The 22729-nt window shown below is 41.0% G+C and overlaps 1 protein-coding gene across 1 annotated transcript in view; it reads left to right on the top strand.

Annotated features, from left to right (window-relative positions):
* Positions 1–22380, top strand: part of LOC148057927 (ubiquitin carboxyl-terminal hydrolase 43-like) — a gene marked incomplete at its 3' end in the record, with an annotated part of 37737 nt that extends 15357 nt beyond the window's left edge. The window contains 9 exon segments of the mRNA XM_087782694.1: positions 1279–1371; positions 4122–4257; positions 4358–4499; positions 4793–4934; positions 5056–5167; positions 7489–7592; positions 21916–21993; positions 22047–22176; positions 22261–22380. Coding sequence (XP_087638820.1) covers positions 1279–1371; positions 4122–4257; positions 4358–4499; positions 4793–4934; positions 5056–5167; positions 7489–7592; positions 21916–21993; positions 22047–22176; positions 22261–22380 — 1057 coding nt within the window.
* Between the last annotated feature and the right edge of the window lie 349 nt (positions 22381–22729).

Raw genomic sequence — 22729 nt, 5'->3', positions numbered from 1 at the left:
CAGTGGATCATATGTGTTGAAGACTAACATGTGTCAGTGGATCATACCTGTTGAAGACTAACGTGTGTCAGTGGATCATATGTGTTGAAGACTAACATGTGTCAGTGGATCATATGTGTTGAAGACTAACATGTGTCAGTGGATCATACGTGTTGAAGACTAACATGTGTCAGTGGATCATATGTGTTGAAGACTAACATGTGTCAGTGGATCATACGTGTTGAAGACTAACATGTGTCAGTGGATCATACGTGTTGAAGATTAACATGTGTCAGTGGATCATACGTGTTGAAGACTAACATGTGTCAGTGGATCATACGTGTTGAAGACTAACATGTGTCAGTGGATCATACGTGTTGAAGACTAACATGTGTCAGTGGATCATACGTGTTGAAGACTAACATGTGTCAGTGGATCATATGTGTTGAAGACTAACATGTGTCAGTGGATCATATGTGTTGAAGACTAACATGTGTCAGTGGATCATATGTGTTGAAGACTAACATGTGTCAGTGGATCATATGTGTTGAAGACTAACATGTGTCAGTGGATCATATGTGTTGAAGACTAACATGTGTCAGTGGATCATATGTGTTGAAGACTAACATGTGTCAGTGGATCATATGTGTTGAAGACTAACATGTGTCAGTGGATCATACGTGTTGAAGATTAACATGTGTCAGTGGATCATACGTGTTGAAGACTAACATGTGTCAGTGGATCATACGTGTTGAAGACTAACATGTGTCAGTGGATCATATGTGTTGAAGACTAACATGTGTCAGTGGATCATACGTGTTGAAGACTAACATGTGTCAGTGGATCATATGTGTTGAAGACTAACATGTGTCAGTGGATCATATGTGTTGAAGACTAACATGTGTCAGTGGATCATACGTGTTGAAGACTAACATGTGTCAGTGGATCATACGTGTTGAAGACTAACATGTGTCAGTGGATCATACGTGTTGAAGACTAACATGTGTCAGTGGATCATACGTGTTGAAGACTAACATAACAACTATAAGTTTCCTGAGAATGTGGTGAACACTTTACTCATGTGTGTGTTAAAGTTACAACAACAGTTGTGTTGTTAAGAATAATATTAAAACACTTTAACTTTCATCTAAACACATCTTTGTTTCTCTTCAAGGTCACAGTGACCTTCAAACATGAGCTTCTTTCAAAAACACTTTGTTTGAATGTTTGTTTAAGTCAAGTTGGTGAAGAATCGTATCTAAGATTCAACGAACATGTTAACACGCGTGTCGTCCTCAGGTCGTCGCTCACGTGTCCTCACTGCCTGAGACAGAGCAACACGTTCGACCCGTTCTTGTGCATCTCACTGCCTGTCGCTCTGCGCCAGACGAGGTGAGACAAGATTCTTATCTTTTCAAATCTTGAAACATGTTGATATAATGTTGTTTTGAACAACATCAGAGTCGCTCGTGCTATGTTGCTTCTGTCTGACTCTATTGTTGCTGTCTGACTCTATTGTTGCTGTCTGACTCTATTGTTGCTGTCTGACTCTAGTGTTGCTGTCTGACTCTATTGTTACTGTCTGACTCTATTGTTGCTGTTTGACTCTATTGTTGCTGTCTGACTCTAGTGTTGCTGTCTGACTCTATTGTTGCTGTCTGACTCTATTGTTGCTTCTGTCTGACTCTATTGTTGCTTCTGTCTGACTCTAGTGTTGCTGTCTGACTCTAGTGTTGCTGTCTGACTCTATTGTTGCTGTCTGACTCTATTGTTGCTGTCTGACTCTATTGTTGCTGTCTGACTCTATTGTTGCTGTCTGACTCTAGTGTTGCTGTCTGACTCTATTGTTGCTGTCTGACTCTATTGTTGCTGTCTGACTATATTGTTGCTTCTGTCTGACTCCATTGTTGCTGTCTGACTCTATTGTTACTGTCTGACTCTACTGTTACTGTCTGACTCTATTGTTGCTGTCTGACTCTATTGTTGCTGTCTGACTCTATTGTTACTGTCTGACTCTATTGTTGCTTCTGTCTGACTCTATTGTTGCTGTCTGACTCTATTGTTGCTGCCTGGCTCTATTGTTACTGTCTGACTCTATTGTTACTGTCTGACTCTATTGTTGCTGTCTGACTCTATTGTTACTGTCTGACTCTATTGTTACTGTCTGACTCTACTGTTACTGTCTGACTCTATTGTTGCTTCTGTCTGACTCTATTGTTGCTGTCTGACTCTATTGTTGCTGCCTGGCTCTATTGTTACTGTCTGACTCTATTGTTGCTTCTGTCTGACTCCATTGTTGCTGTCTGACTCTATTGTTGCTACCTGGCTCTATTGTTACTGTCTGACTCTATTGTTACTGTCTGACTCTATTGTAGCTGCCTGACTCTATTGTTGCTGTCTGACTCTATTGTTACTGTCTGACTCTATTGTTGCTGTCTGACTCTATTGTTGCTGTCTGACTCTATTGTTACTGTCTGACTCTATGGTTGCTGTCTGACTCTATTGTTACTGTCTGACTCTATTGTTACTGTCTGACTCTATTGTTGCTTCTGTCTGACTCTATTGTTGCTGTCTGACTCTATTGTTGCTGCCTGGCTCTATTGTTACTGTCTGACTCTATTGTTACTGTCTGACTCTATTGTTGCTGCCTGGCTCTATTGTTACTGTCTGACTCTATTGTAGCTGCCTGACTCTATTGTTGCTGTCTGACTCTATTGTAGCTGCCTGACTCTATTGTTGCTGTCTGACTCTATTGTTGCTGTCTGACTCTATTGTAGCTGCCTGACTCTATTGTTGCTGTCTGACTCTATTGTTGCTGTCTGACTCTATTGTTACTGTCTGACTCTATTGTTGCTGTCTGACTCTATTGTTACTGTCTGACTCTATTGTTGCTGTCTGACTCTATTGTTGCTTCTGTCTGACTCTATTGTTACTGTCTGACTCTATTGTTACTGTCTGACTCTATCGTTGCTGTCTGACTCTATTGTTACTGTCTGACTCCATTGTTGCTGTCTGACTCTATTGTTGCTTCTGTCTGACTCTATTGTCGCTTCTGTCTGACTCTATTGTTGCTTCTGTCTGACTCTATTGTTGCTTCTGTCTGACTCTATTGTTGCTTCTGTCTGACTCTATTGTGCTTCTGTCTGACTCTATTGTTGCTTCTGTCTGACTCTATTGTCGCTTCTGTCTGACTCTATTGTTACTGTCTGACTCTATTGTCGCTTCTGTCTGACTCTATTGTTGCTTCTGTCTGACTCTATTGTTGCTTCTGTCTGACTCTATTGTTGCTTCTGTCTGACTCTATTGTGCTTCTGTCTGACTCTATTGTCGCTTCTGTCTGACTCTATTGTTGCTTCTGTCTGACTCTATTGTTGCTTCTGTCTGACTCTATTGTGCTTCTGTCTGACTCTATTGTTGCTTCTGTCTGACTCTATTGTCGCTTCTGTCTGACTCTATTGTCGCTTCTGTCTGACTCTATTGTCGCTTCTGTCTGACTCTATTGTTGCTTCTGTCTGACTCTATTGTCGCTTCTGTCTGACTCTATTGTAGCTTCTGTCTGACTCTATTGTTGCTTCTGTCTGACTCTATTGTTGCTTCTGTCTGACTCTATTGTTGCTTCTGTCTGACTCTATTGTTGCTTCTCTCTGACTCTATTGTCGCTTCTGTCTGACTCTATTGTTACTGTCTGACTCTATTGTCGCTTCTGTCTGACTCTATTGTTACTGTCTGACTCTATTGTTGCTTCTGTCTGACTCTATTGTTGCTTCTGTCTGACTCTATTGTTGCTTCTGTCTGACTCTATTGTTGCTTCTGTCTGACTCTATTGTCGCTTCTGTCTGACTCTATTGTCGCTTCTGTCTGACTCTATTGTTGCTTCTGTCTGACTCTATTGTTGCTTCTGTCTGACTCTATTGTTGCTTCTGTCTGACTCTATTGTCGCTTCTGTCTGACTCTATTGTTACTGTCTGACTCTATTGTTGCTTCTGTCTGACTCTATTGTTGCTTCTGTCTGACTCTATTGTTGCTTCTGTCTGACTCTATTGTTGCTTCTGTCTGACTCTATTGTCGCTTCTGTCTGACTCTATTGTTGCTTCTGTCTGACTCTATTGTTGCTTCTGTCTGACTCTATTGTTGCTTCACAGGCCGGTGTGTGTGACCCTAGTGTTCAGTACCAAAGGTCAAAGGTACCTTCGGGTCGGTCTTGCGGTTCCTCTGTTCGGGTCCATGTCGACCCTGCGAGTGCTGGTGGCAGAAGAAGGAGGTATTTCACCTGCACAGGTGAGTCGTTGTTCTCCAGGTGTAGCTGACGATCGCGTCTTCATTATTATTTTCTATCTGCGTCTGACGGTGAACTCTGACCTGAGGCTCGTCTCTGCAGGTCATTCTCTCCGAGCTCAACTCCACGGGTTTCCATCGTTCCTTCTGGGACGCCGACGACCTGACGTCGGTGTCGGACTCTGACGTCGTCTACGCCTTCCAGGCTCCGCCCCCTCTCGGCCGGGGGTCGTCCTCGCTCTCGGGTGCGTTGTCGAGTTGACCTTCAGTGACCTTGAGTGACCTCGTGACGACCCCGTGTTCGTGCTTCATCAGAACATCATGAGGATCGAGTGTTTATGAGCAGATGTTCCTTCAAAACATCCAGAAACATCTCCTGGTCTTTGATGTCAATCAAATCACGAGACGTTTAAATCCTTAAATCCTAGATTATTATCGATCGAACAGAAACAAATGATTGAATGTGAAGTAATTCTACTTCCTGTTTCTTTGACGAGCTGCAGCACAAACAGGAAGTGAGTCTGTGATTTGTCTCCAGGGTCTCACCGCAGCCTCCCGTCCTCGCCCGTCCACAGACCCCCGCAGAGGTCGGCGACCTCGACCCTCGAGCACCGGGGTCACGGATCCAAAGTCCTGCTGCTGGTCTGCAACACGGCCGGGTCTGGACCTCAGGCCGTCAGGTCCGGAGTTTAACATTATTGTCATTAAATCATGAGATTTAACCTTTGACATGTTGAAACTTTATTGAAGTGTTTTGAGTTCAAAGTTCAGAACATGTTGAAGTCAAGGTTCTGGTCTCAGGTTCGGACCCCCGTTCCTGCTGTGGGAGGACAGGACTGTGTCGTGGCAGCAGCTGCAGCAGAACCTCCTCAACAAGATCTACTACTTGATGCTGGACACGTCCCAGGCTCAGGTAACTGACCTGCATGACCTTGACCTGTGACCTTTGAAGACACTCCATCAGATTCAACTCTTTACGTTTGTTTTCTTTTGATTCTTACTTTCTAGACGATGTTTATATTTTCTGAAGAAACTTTTGTCTCGATGTTTGAAAAAAACAGTTTGATTCGTGTTGATCTCAAGGTCACGACCTGAACCCTAAACAAGAGAAACTGTTAATGAAATAAAGGTTAATAATAATGTCGGTGAATATTCAACACGTCTCTGCAAACATCAAGTCCTTCTGCTGTCAATCATTTAAGGTTTAAAAACTTGTTAAAAAGTTTAAAAACTCATTTAAAAAGTTTAAAAACTCATTTAAAAGTTTAAAAACTCATTTAAAAGTTTAAAAACTCATTTAAAAAGTTTAAAAACTCATTTAAAAAGTTTAAAAACTCATTTAAAAGTTTAAAAACTCATTTAAAAGTTTAAAAACTCATTTAAAAAGTTTAAAAACTCATTTAAAAGTTTAAAAACTCATTTAAAAGTTTAAAAACTCATTTAAAAAGTTTAAAAACTCATTTAAAAAGTTTAAAAACTCATTTAAAAGTTTAAAAACTCATTTTTAAAAGTTTAAAAACTCATTTAAAAGTTTAAAAACTCATTTAAAAGTTTAAAAACTCATTAAAAAGGTTTAAAAACTCATTTAAAAGTTTAAAAACTCATTTAAAAGTTTAAAAACTCATTTAAAAAGTTTAAAAACTCATTTAAAAGTTTAAAAACTCATTTAAAAGTTTAAAAACTCATTTAAAAAGTTTAAAAACTCATTTAAAAAGTTTAAAAACTCATTTAAAAGTTTAAAAACTCATTTTTAAAAGTTTAAAAACTCATTTAAAAGTTTAAAAACTCATTTAAAAGTTTAAAAACTCATTAAAAAGGTTTAAAAACTCATTTAAAAGTTTAAAAACTCATTTAAAAGTTTAAAAACTCATTAAAAAGGTTTAAAAACTCATTTAAAAGTTTAAAAACTCATTTAAAAGTTTAAAAACTCATTAAAAAGGTTTAAAAACTCATTTAAAAGTTTAAAAACTCATTTAAAAGTTTAAAAACTCATTAAAAAGGTTTAAAAACTCATTTAAAAGTTTAAAAACTCATTTAAAAGTTTAAAAACTCATTTTTAAAAGTTTAAAAACTCATTTAAAAAGTTTAAAAACTCATTTAAAAGTTTAAAAACTCATTTAAAAGTTTAAAAACTCATTTTTAAAAGTTTAAAAACTCATTTAAAAGTTTAAAAACTCATTTAAAAGTTTAAAAACTCATTTAAAAGTTTAAAAACTCATTAAAAAAGTTTAAAAACTCATTTAAAAGTTTAAAAACTCATTTAAAAGTTTAAAAACTCATTTAAAAAGTTTAAAAACTCATTTAAAAAGTTTAAAAACTCATTTAAAAGTTTAAAAACTCATTTAAAAGTTTAAAAACTCATTTAAAAGCACATTTTCCCCGAAACCTTTTGCGACTTCATAAAATATTGACAGTTTACGTCAAGATTTAAATCTTCGGCTTCGATCATTGAAGTTCGACTGAAGATCGGATTCAAAGAGAAACAGAATCTTGTTTTTAAATAAACGACAAACCCTGTGATTCCATCAAAGATCTTTCCTTTAAAAACTCCTCAATGTCAGAGTGAACATGACTTTACGTTGACACTGTTTTCTTCACCAGCATTAAATACGTTTCAAAAACTAAACATATTTCCAACAAGGATGTCATTTTCTCTCCGTCCAGTAGATGGTGCAACAGTTTCTTCATCACGTGATTAAAATGAGATTAAACTAAGAATCTATCAAATATTTGATTGATTTCTACTGTTGATTGAAAGTAAGATAGAGCTTCATAAGAAAGCAGTTGTTCTTGTGAGTCTGGTCGTCCTCGAGAGTGAAGGTGACCTCCTGTGACCTCCTGTGACCTCCTGTGACCTCCTGTGACCTCTTGTAACCTCCTGTGACCTCCTGTGACCTCCTGTGACCTCCTGTGACCTCCTGTGACCTCCTGTGACCTCCTGTGACCTCCTGTGACCTCCTGTGACCTCCCGTGACATCCTGTGACCCCCTGTGACCTCCTGTGACCTCCTGTGACCTCTTGTAACCTCCTGTGACCTCCTGTGACCTCCTGTGACCTCTTGTAACCTCCTGTGACCTCCTGTGACCCCCTGTGAACTCCTGTGACCTCCCGTGACCTCCCGTGACCTCCCGTGACCTCCTGTGAACTCCTGTGACCTCCCGTGACCTCCTGTGACCTCCTGTGACCCTGTAGATGTAGATGTGTTTGACTCACTGACTCACGACTGTGCTGCAGGCCGAGGTCCAGTCGTTCCGGCTGCGAGTGTTGGGAGGATCCACCGCCTTCAGCTACTTATCGCCGCAGGACGACCGACCGCTCGTCCATCCTGCCTTCGACAGGTACGACCTCTTGACCCCGAGAAGAACCGTCAGTAGATCCTCAGTTGATTTTTATATTTAAAGTCAATATAAAAGTTATTAAAGTGTCTCCAGACATTACTAACACTATATGTTGACGCTTTTATGATCCAAACAACTTGAATGTTTTATCGTCAAGTTTCTATTTACACGACATTTGTTTCTTCATATTTGCTGTCGTGAGTTTTATTATTTATTATTATATATTTAGTTACTAATGTTAATATATTTGTACTGAACCACCACCACATCGCAGTTACTCTGTTCTGACACTGGGGGAGCCAGAGTCAGTGAGTCGAAGCCAACATTTGTGATATTTTCCAATATTAACGACACATGAACGACACATGAACGACACATGAACGACACATGAACGACACATGAACGACACATGGACGACACATGAACGACACATGAACGAAACATGAACGAAACATGAACAACACATGAACGACACATGAACGACACATGAACGACACATGGACGACACATGAACGACACATGAACGAAACATGAACGAAACATGAACGACACATGAACGACACATGAACGACACATGGACGACACATGGACGACACATGGACGACACATGAACGACACATGAACGAAACATGAACAACACATGAACGAAACATGAACGACACATGAACGACACATGGACGACACATGAACGACACATGAACGACACATGAACGACACATGAACGACACATGAACGACACATGAACGGTACATGAACGACACATGAACGAAACATGAACGACACATGAACGGTACATGAACGACACATGAACGACACATGAACAGTACATGAACGACACATGAACGGTACATGAACGACACATGAACGGTACATGAACGGTACATGAACGACACATGAACGACACATGAACGGTACATGAACGACACATGAACGACACATGAACAGTACATGAACGACACATGAACGGTACATGAACGACACATGAACGGTACATGAACGACACATGAACGACACATTAACGACACATGAACGACACATGAACGGTACATGAACGACACATGAACGACACATGAACGACACATGAACGGTACATGAACGGTACATGAACGACACATGAACGACACATGAACGACACATGAACGGTACATGAACGAAACATGAACGGTACATGAACGACACATGAACGGTACATGAACGACACATGAACGACACATGAACGACACATGAACGGTACATGAACGACACATGAACGACACATGAACGACACATGAACGACACATGAACGGTACATGAACGACACATGAACGGTACATGAACGGTACATGAACGGTACATGAACGACACATGAACGGTACATGAACGACACATGAACGACACATGAACGACACATGAACGGTACATGAACGACACATGAACGACACATGAACGACACATGAACGACACATGAACGGTACATGAACGGTACATGAACGACACATGAACGGTACATGAACGACACATGAACGACACATGAACGGTACATGAACGACACATGAACGACACATGAACGACACATGAACGACACATGAACGACACATGAACGACACATGAACGACACATGAACGACACATGAACGACACATTAACGACACATGAACGACACATGAACGACACATGAACGCGCATGAACGACACATGAACGGTACATGAACGGTACATGAACGGTACATGAACGACACATGAACGACACATGAACGACACATGAACGACACATGAATGACACATGAACGAAACATGAACGACACATGAACGGTACATGAACGACACATGAACGACACATGAACGGTACATGAACGACACATGAACGGTACATGAACGACACATGAACGGTACATGAACGACACATGAACGACACATGAACGACACATGAACGGTACATGAACGACACATGAACGACACATGAACGACACATGAACGGTACATGAACGGTACATGAACGGTACATGAACGACACATGAACGACACATGAACGACACATGAACGACACATGAACGACACATGAATGACACATGAACGGTACATGAACGACACATGAACGGTACATGAACGACACATGAACGACACATGAACGACACATGAACGACACATGAACGGTACATGAACGGTACATGAACGACACATGAACGACACATGAACGGTACATGAACGACACATGAACGGTACATGAACGACACATGAACGGTACATGAACGACACATGAACGACACATGAACGACACATGAACGGTACATGAACGACACATGAACGACACATGAACGGTACATGAACGACACATGAACGACACATGAACGACACATGAACGGTACATGAACGGTACATGAACGACACATGAACGGTACATGAACGACACATGAACGACACATGAACGACACATGAACGGTACATGAACGACACATGAACGACACATGAACGACACATGAACGACACATGAACGACACATGAACGACACATGAACGACACATGAACGACACATGAACGGTACATGAACGACACATGAACGACACATGAACGACACATGAACGACACATGAACGAAACATGAACGACACATGAACGACACATGAACGGTACATGAACAACATAAACGGTACATGAACAACATAAACGGTACATGAACAACATAAACGGTACATGAACAACATGAACGGTACATGAACAACATGAACGGTACATGAACAACATGAACGGTACATGAACGACACATGAACGACACATGAACGGTACATGAACGACACATGAACGACACATGAACGACACATGAACGGTACATGAACGGTACATGAACGACACATGAACGACACATGAACGACACATGAACGGTACATGAACGAAACATGAACGGTACATGAACGACACATGAACGGTACATGAACGACACATGAACGACACATGAACGACACATGAACGGTACATGAACGACACATGAACGACACATGAACGACACATGAACGACACATGAACGGTACATGAACGACACATGAACGGTACATGAACGGTACATGAACGGTACATGAACGACACATGAACGGTACATGAACGACACATGAACGACACATGAACGACACATGAACGGTACATGAACGACACATGAACGACACATGAACGACACATGAACGACACATGAACGGTACATGAACGGTACATGAACGACACATGAACGGTACATGAACGACACATGAACGACACATGAACGGTACATGAACGACACATGAACGACACATGAACGACACATGAACGACACATGAACGACACATGAACGACACATGAACGACACATGAACGACACATGAACGACACATGAACGACACATTAACGACACATGAACGACACATGAACGACACATGAACGCACATGAACGACACATGAACGGTACATGAACGGTACATGAACGGTACATGAACGACACATGAACGACACATGAACGACACATGAACGACACATGAATGACACATGAACGAAACATGAACGACACATGAACGGTACATGAACGACACATGAACGACACATGAACGGTACATGAACGACACATGAACGGTACATGAACGACACATGAACGGTACATGAACGACACATGAACGACACATGAACGACACATGAACGGTACATGAACGACACATGAACGACACATGAACGACACATGAACGGTACATGAACGGTACATGAACGGTACATGAACGACACATGAACGACACATGAACGACACATGAACGACACATGAACGACACATGAATGACACATGAACGGTACATGAACGACACATGAACGGTACATGAACGACACATGAACGACACATGAACGACACATGAACGACACATGAACGGTACATGAACGGTACATGAACGACACATGAACGACACATGAACGGTACATGAACGACACATGAACGGTACATGAACGACACATGAACGGTACATGAACGACACATGAACGACACATGAACGACACATGAACGGTACATGAACGACACATGAACGACACATGAACGGTACATGAACGACACATGAACGACACATGAACGACACATGAACGGTACATGAACGGTACATGAACGACACATGAACGGTACATGAACGACACATGAACGACACATGAACGACACATGAACGGTACATGAACGACACATGAACGACACATGAACGACACATGAACGACACATGAACGACACATGAACGACACATGAACGACACATGAACGACACATGAACGGTACATGAACGACACATGAACGACACATGAACGACACATGAACGACACATGAACGAAACATGAACGACACATGAACGACACATGAACGGTACATGAACAACATAAACGGTACATGAACAACATAAACGGTACATGAACAACATAAACGGTACATGAACAACATAAACGGTACATGAACAACATGAACGGTACATGAACAACATGAACGGTACATGAACAACATGAACGGTACATGAACAACATGAACGGTACATGAACAACATAAACGGTACATGAACAACATGAACGGTACATGAACAACATGAACGGTACATGAACAACATAAACGGTACATGAACAACATAAACGGTACATGAACAACATAAACGGTACATGAACAACATAAACGGTACATGAACAACATGAACGGTACATGAACAACATAAACGGTACATGAACAACATAAACGGTACATGAACAACATGAACGGTACATGAACAACATAAACGGTACATGAACAACATAAACGGTACATGAACAACATAAACGGTACATGAACAACATGAACGGTACATGAACAACATGAACGGTACATGAACAACATAAACGGTACATGAACAACATAAACGGTACATGAACAACATAAACGGTACATGAACAACATGAACGGTACATGAACAACATAAACGTTACATGAACAACATGAACGGTACATGAACAACATAAACGGTACATGAACAACATAAACGGTACATGAACAACATGAACGGTACATGAACAACATAAACGGTACATGAACAACACATGAACGGTACATGAACGACACATGAACGACACATGAACGACACATGAACGGTACATGAACGACACATGAACGACACATGAACGACACATGAACGGTACATGAACGACACATGAACGACACATGAACGACACATGAACGGTACATGAACGGTACATGAACGGTACATGAACGACACATGAACGACACATGAACGACACATGAACGACACATGAACGACACATGAATGACACATGAACGGTACATGAACGACACATGAACGGTACATGAACGACACATGAACGACACATGAACGACACATGAACGACACATGAACGGTACATGAACGGTACATGAACGACACATGAACGACACATGAACGGTACATGAACGACACATGAACGGTACATGAACGACACATGAACGGTACATGAACGACACATGAACGACACATGAACGACACATGAACGGTACATGAACGACACATGAACGACACATGAACGGTACATGAACGACACATGAACGACACATGAACGACACATGAACGGTACATGAACGGTACATGAACGACACATGAACGGTACATGAACGACACATGAACGACACATGAACGACACATGAACGGTACATGAACGACACATGAACGACACATGAACGACACATGAACGACACATGAACGACACATGAACGACACATGAACGACACATGAACGACACATGAACGGTACATGAACGACACATGAACGACACATGAACGACACATGAACGACACATGAACGAAACATGAACGACACATGAACGACACATGAACGGTACATGAACAACATAAACGGTACATGAACAACATAAACGGTACATGAACAACATAAACGGTACATGAACAACATAAACGGTACATGAACAACATGAACGGTACATGAACAACATGAACGGTACATGAACAACATGAACGGTACATGAACGACACATGAACGACACATGAACGGTACATGAACGACACATGAACGACACATGAACGACACATGAACGGTACATGAACGGTACATGAACGACACATGAACGACACATGAACGACACATGAACGGTACATGAACGAAACATGAACGGTACATGAACGACACATGAACGGTACATGAACGACACATGAACGACACATGAACGACACATGAACGGTACATGAACGACACATGAACGACACATGAACGACACATGAACGACACATGAACGGTACATGAACGACACATGAACGGTACATGAACGGTACATGAACGGTACATGAACGACACATGAACGGTACATGAACGACACATGAACGACACATGAACGACACATGAACGGTACATGAACGACACATGAACGACACATGAACGACACATGAACGACACATGAACGGTACATGAACGGTACATGAACGACACATGAACGGTACATGAACGACACATGAACGACACATGAACGGTACATGAACGACACATGAACGACACATGAACGACACATGAACGACACATGAACGACACATGAACGACACATGAACGACACATGAACGACACATGAACGACACATGAACGACACATTAACGACACATGAACGACACATGAACGACACATGAACGCACATGAACGACACATGAACGGTACATGAACGGTACATGAACGGTACATGAACGACACATGAACGACACATGAACGACACATGAACGACACATGAATGACACATGAACGAAACATGAACGACACATGAACGGTACATGAACGACACATGAACGACACATGAACGGTACATGAACGACACATGAACGGTACATGAACGACACATGAACGGTACATGAACGACACATGAACGACACATGAACGACACATGAACGGTACATGAACGACACATGAACGACACATGAACGACACATGAACGGTACATGAACGGTACATGAACGGTACATGAACGACACATGAACGACACATGAACGACACATGAACGACACATGAACGACACATGAATGACACATGAACGGTACATGAACGACACATGAACGGTACATGAACGACACATGAACGACACATGAACGACACATGAACGACACATGAACGGTACATGAACGGTACATGAACGACACATGAACGACACATGAACGGTACATGAACGACACATGAACGGTACATGAACGACACATGAACGGTACATGAACGACACATGAACGACACATGAACGACACATGAACGGTACATGAACGACACATGAACGACACATGAACGGTACATGAACGACACATGAACGACACATGAACGACACATGAACGGTACATGAACGGTACATGAACGACACATGAACGGTACATGAACGACACATGAACGACACATGAACGACACATGAACGGTACATGAACGACACATGAACGACACATGAACGACACATGAACGACACATGAACGACACATGAACGACACATGAACGACACATGAACGACACATGAACGGTACATGAACGACACATGAACGACACATGAACGACACATGAACGACACATGAACGAAACATGAACGACACATGAACGACACATGAACGGTACATGAACAACATAAACGGTACATGAACAACATAAACGGTACATGAACAACATAAACGGTACATGAACAACATAAACGGTACATGAACAACATGAACGGTACATGAACAACATGAACGGTACATGAACAACATGAACGGTACATGAACAACATGAACGGTACATGAACAACATAAACGGTACATGAACAACATGAACGGTACATGAACAACATGAACGGTACATGAACAACATAAACGGTACATGAACAACATAAACGGTACATGAACAACATAAACGGTACATGAACAACATAAACGGTACATGAACAACATAAACGGTACATGAACAACATGAACGGTACATGAACAACATGAACGGTACATGAACAACATAAACGGTACATGAACAACATAAACGGTACATGAACAACATAAACGGTACATGAACAACATGAACGGTACATGAACAACATAAACGTTACATGAACAACATGAACGGTACATGAACAACATAAACGGTACATGAACAACATAAACGGTACATGAACAACATGAACGGTACATGAACAACATAAACGGTACATGAACAACATGAACGGTACATGAACAACATAAACGGTACATGAACAACATAAACGGTACATGAACAACATGAACGACACATGAACGACACATGAACGGTACATGAACAACATAAACGGTACATGAACAACATAAACGGTACATGAACAACATAAACGGTACATGAACAACATAAACGGTACATGAACAACATGAACGGTACATGAACAACATGAACGGTACATGAACAACATGAACGGTACATGAACAACATGAACGGTACATGAACAACATAAACGGTACATGAACAACATGAACGGTACATGAACAACATGAACGGTACATGAACAACATAAACGGTACATGAACAACATAAACGGTACATGAACAACATAAACGGTACATGAACAACATAAACGGTACATGAACAACATGAACGGTACATGAACAACATGAACGGTACATGAACAACATAAACGGTACATGAACAACATAAACGGTACATGAACAACATAAACGGTACATGAACAACATGAACGGTACATGAACAACATAAACGGTACATGAACAACATGAACGGTACATGAACAACATAAACGGTACATGAACAACATAAACGGTACATGAACAACATGAACGGTACATGAACAACATAAACGGTACATGAACAACATGAACGGTACATGAACAACATAAACGGTACATGAACAACATAAACGGTACATGAACAACATGAACGGTACATGAACAACATGAACGGTACATGAACAACATAAACGGTACATGAACAACATGAACGGTACATGAACAACATGAACGGTACATGAACAACATGAACGGTACATGAACAACATGAACGGTACATGAACAACATGAACGGTACATGAACAACATAAACGGTACATGAACAACATAAACGGTACATGAACAACATAAACGGTACATGAACAACATGAACGGTACATGAACAACATGAACGGTACATGAACAACTTAAACGGTACATGAACAACGTAAACGGTACATGAACAACATAAACGGTACATGAACAACATAAACGGTACATGAACAACATGAACGGTACATGAACAACATAAACGGTACATGAACAACATAAACGGTACATGAACAACATAAACGGTACATGAACAACATAAACGGTACATGAACAACATGAACGGTACATGAACAACATGAACGGTACATGAACAACATAAACGGTACATGAACAACATGAACGGTACATGAACAACATGAACGGTACATGAACAACATGAACGGTACATGAACAACATAAACGGTACATGAACAACATGAACGGTACATGAACAACATAAACGGTACATGAACAACATGAACGGTACATGAACAACATAAACGGTACATGAACAACATAAACGCTACATGAACAACATAAACGGTACATGAACAACATAAACGGTACATGAACAACATGAACGGTACATGAACGACACATGAACGGTACATGAACGACACATGAACGACACATGAACGACACATGAACGACACATGAACGACACATGAACGGTACATGAACGGTACATGAACGACACATGAACGACACATGAACGGTACATGAACGACACATGAACGGTACATGAACGACACATGAACGACAAATGAACGACACATGAACGGTACATGAACGACACATGAACGACACATGAACGACACATGAACGGTACATGAACGGTACATGAACGGTACATGAACGACACATGAACGGTACATGAACGACACATGAACGACACATGAACGACACATGAACGACACATGAACGACACATGAACGACACATGAACGAAACATGAACGACACATGAACGGTACATGAACGACACATGAACGACACATGAACGACACATGAACGACACATGAACGACACATGAACGACACATGAACGAAACATGAACGACACATGAACGACACATGAACGACACATGAACGGTACATGAACGACACATGAACGGTACATGAACGACACATGAACGACACATGAACGGTACATGAACGACACATGAACGACACATGAACGACACATGAACGACACATGAACGAAACATGAACGACACATGAACGACACATGAACGACACATGAACGACACATGAACGGTACATGAACGACACATGAACGACACATGAACGACACATGAACGGTACATGAACGACACATGAACGACACATGAACGACACATGAACGGTACATGAACGGTACATGAACGACACATGAACGGTACATGAACGACACATGAACGACACATGAACGACACATGAACGGTACATGAACGACACATGAACGACACATGAACGACACATGAACGACACATGAACGACACATGAACGACACATGAACGACACATGAACGGTACATGAACGGTACATGAACGACACATGAACGACACATGAACGGTACATGAACGACACATGAACGACACATGAACGACACATGAACGGTACATGAACGACACATGAACGGTACATGAACGGTACATGAACGACACATGAACGACACATGAACGGTACATGAACGACACATGAACGACACATGAACGACACATGAACGACACATGAACGACACATGAACGACACATGAACGACACATGAACGACACATGAACGACACATGAACGGTACATGGACGACACATGAACGACACATGAACGACACATGAACGACACATGAACGGTATATTAACGACACATGAACGACACATGAACGACACATGAACGACACATGAACGACACATGAACGACACATGAACGACACATGAACGACACATGAACGGTACATGAACGACACATGAACGACACATGAACGACACATGAACGACACATGAACGACACATGAACGGTACATGAACGACACATGAACGACACATGAACGACACATGAACGACACATGAACGACACATGAACGGTACATGAACGACACATGAACGACACATGAACGACACATGAACGACACATGAACGGTACATGAACGACACATGAACGGTACATGAACGACACATGAACGACACATGAACGACACATGAACGATACATGAACGACACATGAACGACACATGAACGACACATGAACGACACATGAACGACACATGAACAACATAAACGGTACATGAACAACATAAACGGTACATGAACAACATAAACGGTACATGAACAACATAAACGGTACATGAACAACATGAACGGTACATGAACAACATAAACGGTACATGAACAACATAAACGTTACATGAACAACATAAACGGTACATGAACAACATGAACGGTACATGAACAACATAAACGGTACATGAACAACATAAACGGTACATGAACAACATAAACGGTACATGAACAACATAAACGGTACATGAACAACATGAACGGTACATGAACAACATAAACGGTACATGAACAACATAAACGGTACATGAACAACATAAACGGTACATGAACAACATGAACGGTACATGAACAACATGAACGGCACATGAACAACATGAACGGTACATGAACAACATGAATGGTACATGAACAACATGAACGGTACATGAACAACATGAACGGTACATGAACAACATAAACGGTACATGAACAACATGAACGGTACATGAACAACATGAACGGTACATGAACAACATGAACGGTACATGAACAACATGAACGGTACATGAACAACATAAACGGTACATGAACAACATGAACGGTACATGAACAACATAAACGGTACATGAACAACATGAACGGTACATGAACAACATAAACGGTACATGAACAACATAAACGGTACATGAACAACATAAACGGTACATGAACAACATAAACGGTACATGAACAACATGAACGGTACATGAACAACATAAACGGTACATGAACAACATGAACGGTACATGAACAACATAAACGGTACATGAACAACATAAACGGTACATGAACAACATGAACGGTACATGAACAACATAAACGGTACATGAACAACATAAACGGTACATGAACAACATAAACGGTACATGAACAACATAAACGGTACATGAACAACATGAACGGTACATGAACAACATGAACGGTACATGAACAACATAAACGGTACATGAACAACATGAACGGTACATGAACAACATGAACGGTACATGAACAACATGAACGGTACATGAACAACATGAACGGTACATGAACAACATAAACGGTACATGAACAACATAAACGGTACATGAACAACATAAACGGTACATGAACAACATGAACGGTACATGAACAACATGAACGGTACATGAACAACATGAACGGTACATGAACAACATGAACGGTACATGAACAACATAAACGGTACATGAACAACATAAACGGTACATGAACAACATAAACGGTACATGAACAACATAAACGGTACATGAACAACATGAACGGTACCTGAACAACATAAACGGTACATGAACAACATGAACGGTACATGAACAACATGAACGGTACATGAACAACATGAACGGTACATGAACAACATAAACGGTACATGAACAACATAAACGGTACATGAACAACATGAACGGTACATGAACAACATAAACGGTACATGAACAACATGAACGGTACATGAACAACATAAACGGTACATGAACAACATAAACGGTACATGAACAACATGAACGGTACATGAACAACATGAACGGTACATGAACAACATAAACGGTACATGAACAACATGAACGGTACATGAACAACATGAACGGTACATGAACAACATGAACGGTACATGAACAACATGAACGGTACATGAACAACATAAACGGTACATGAACAACATAAACGGTACATGAACAACATGAACAACATGAACGGTACATGAACAACATGAACGGTACATGAACAACGTAAACGGTACATGAACAACATAAACGGTACATGAACAACATAAACGGTACATGAACAACATGAACGGTACATGAACAACATGAACGGTACATGAACAACATAAACGGTACATGAACAACATGAACGGTACATGAACAACATAAACGGTACATGAACAACATGAACGGTACATGAACAACATAAACGGTACATGAACAACATAAACGGTACATGAACAACATAAACGGTACATGAACAACATAAACGGTACATGAACAACATGAACGGTACATGAACAACATGAACGGTACATGAACAACATAAACGGTACATGAACAACGTAAACGGTACATGAACAACATAAACGGTACATGAACAACATGAACGGTACATGAACAACATGAACGGTACATGAACAACATAAACGGTACATGAACAACATAAACGGTACATGAACAACATAAACGGTACATGAACAACATAAACGGTACATGAACAACATGAACGGTACATGAACAACATAAACGGTACATGAACAACATGAACGGTACATGAACAACATAAACGGTACATGAACAACATAAACGGTACATGAACAACATAAACGGTACATGAACAACATGAACGGTACATGAACAACATAAACGGTACATGAACAACATGAACGGTACATGAACAACATAAACGGTACATGAACAACATAAACGGTACATGAACAACATAAACGGTACATGAACAACATAAACGGTACATGAACAACATGAACGGTACATGAACAACATAAACGGTACATGAACAACATAAACGGTACATGAACAACATAAACGGTACATGAACAACATGAACGGTACATGAACAACATGAACGGTACATGAACAACATAAACGGTACATGAACAACGTAAACGGTACATGAACAACATAAACGGTACATGAACAACATGAACGGTACATGAACAACATGAACGGTACATGAACAACATAAACGGTACATGAACAACGTAAACGGTACATGAACAACATAAACGGTACATGAACAACATGAACGGTACATGAACAACATAAACGGTACATGAACAACATGAACGGTACATGAACAACATAAACGGTACATGAACAACATGAACGGTACATGAACAACATGAACGGTACATGAACAACGTAAACGGTACATGAACAACATAAACGGTACATGAACAACATGAACGGTACATGAACAACATAAACGGTACATGAACAACATAAACGGTACATGAACAACATAAACGGTACATGAACAACATGAACGGTACATGAACAACATAAACGGTACATGAACAACATAAACGGTACATGAACGGCGCAGGTCTCTGAGTGACGTCTCTTCCCTCCAGAGCGCTGCAGCTGTGTGGACCTGGTGGACCTCCTCACGTCAAGATGGTCATGGAGTGGCAGCCGAACACCAAGGAAAGGTGATGATGCAACATGTGGTGTTGAAGTGATGGAGCCTCATGTGTTGCTTCAGTGTGTTCGGCAGCATCCAGGAGGAGGTGGTGAAGGACGCCGAGAGCGTGAGGAACCAGCAGCAGCAGCACCTGCAGCAGCACACCTGCACCTTAGACCAGTGTATCCACCTGTACACCAAAGAAGAGCAGGTGAGACATCACTCTCTGATGAGGATTGTTATGAGCAGATCAATCCTCAAACCTTCTTCTTCATGGTGCTTGTGACCCTCTCAGCTGGCTCCGGATGATGCCTGGAAGTGTCCTCACTGTAAGAAGCTGCAGCAGGGGATGGTGAAGATGAGCCTGTGGACTCTTCCGGACATACTCATCCTGCACCTGAAGCGCTTCAGACAGGTTTGTCCTCTAACTAGTGTTACTTCAAGACTGTGTTACTTCAAGACTGTGTTACTCCAAGACTGTGTTACTTCAAGACTGTGTTACTTCAAGACTGTGTTACTCCAAGACTGTTACTTCAAGACTGTGTTACTTCAAGACTGTGTTACTCCAAGATTGTTACTTCAAGACTGTGTTACTTCAAGACTGTGTTACTTCAAGACTGTGTTACTCCAAGACTGTGTTACTTCAAGACTGTGTTACTTCAAGACTGTGTTACTCCAAGACTGTTACTTCAAGACTGTGTTACTTCAAGACTGTGTTACTTCAAGACTGTGTTACTTCAAGACTGTGTTACTCCAAGACTGTG

The sequence above is a fragment of the Callionymus lyra genome, unplaced genomic scaffold, assembly GCF_982586985.1.
Source record: "Callionymus lyra unplaced genomic scaffold, fCalLyr1.hap1.1 HAP1_SCAFFOLD_309, whole genome shotgun sequence".
Classification (NCBI taxonomy): domain Eukaryota; kingdom Metazoa; phylum Chordata; class Actinopteri; order Syngnathiformes; family Callionymidae; genus Callionymus; species Callionymus lyra.
This window is presented reverse-complemented; position numbering and strand designations above follow the sequence as displayed.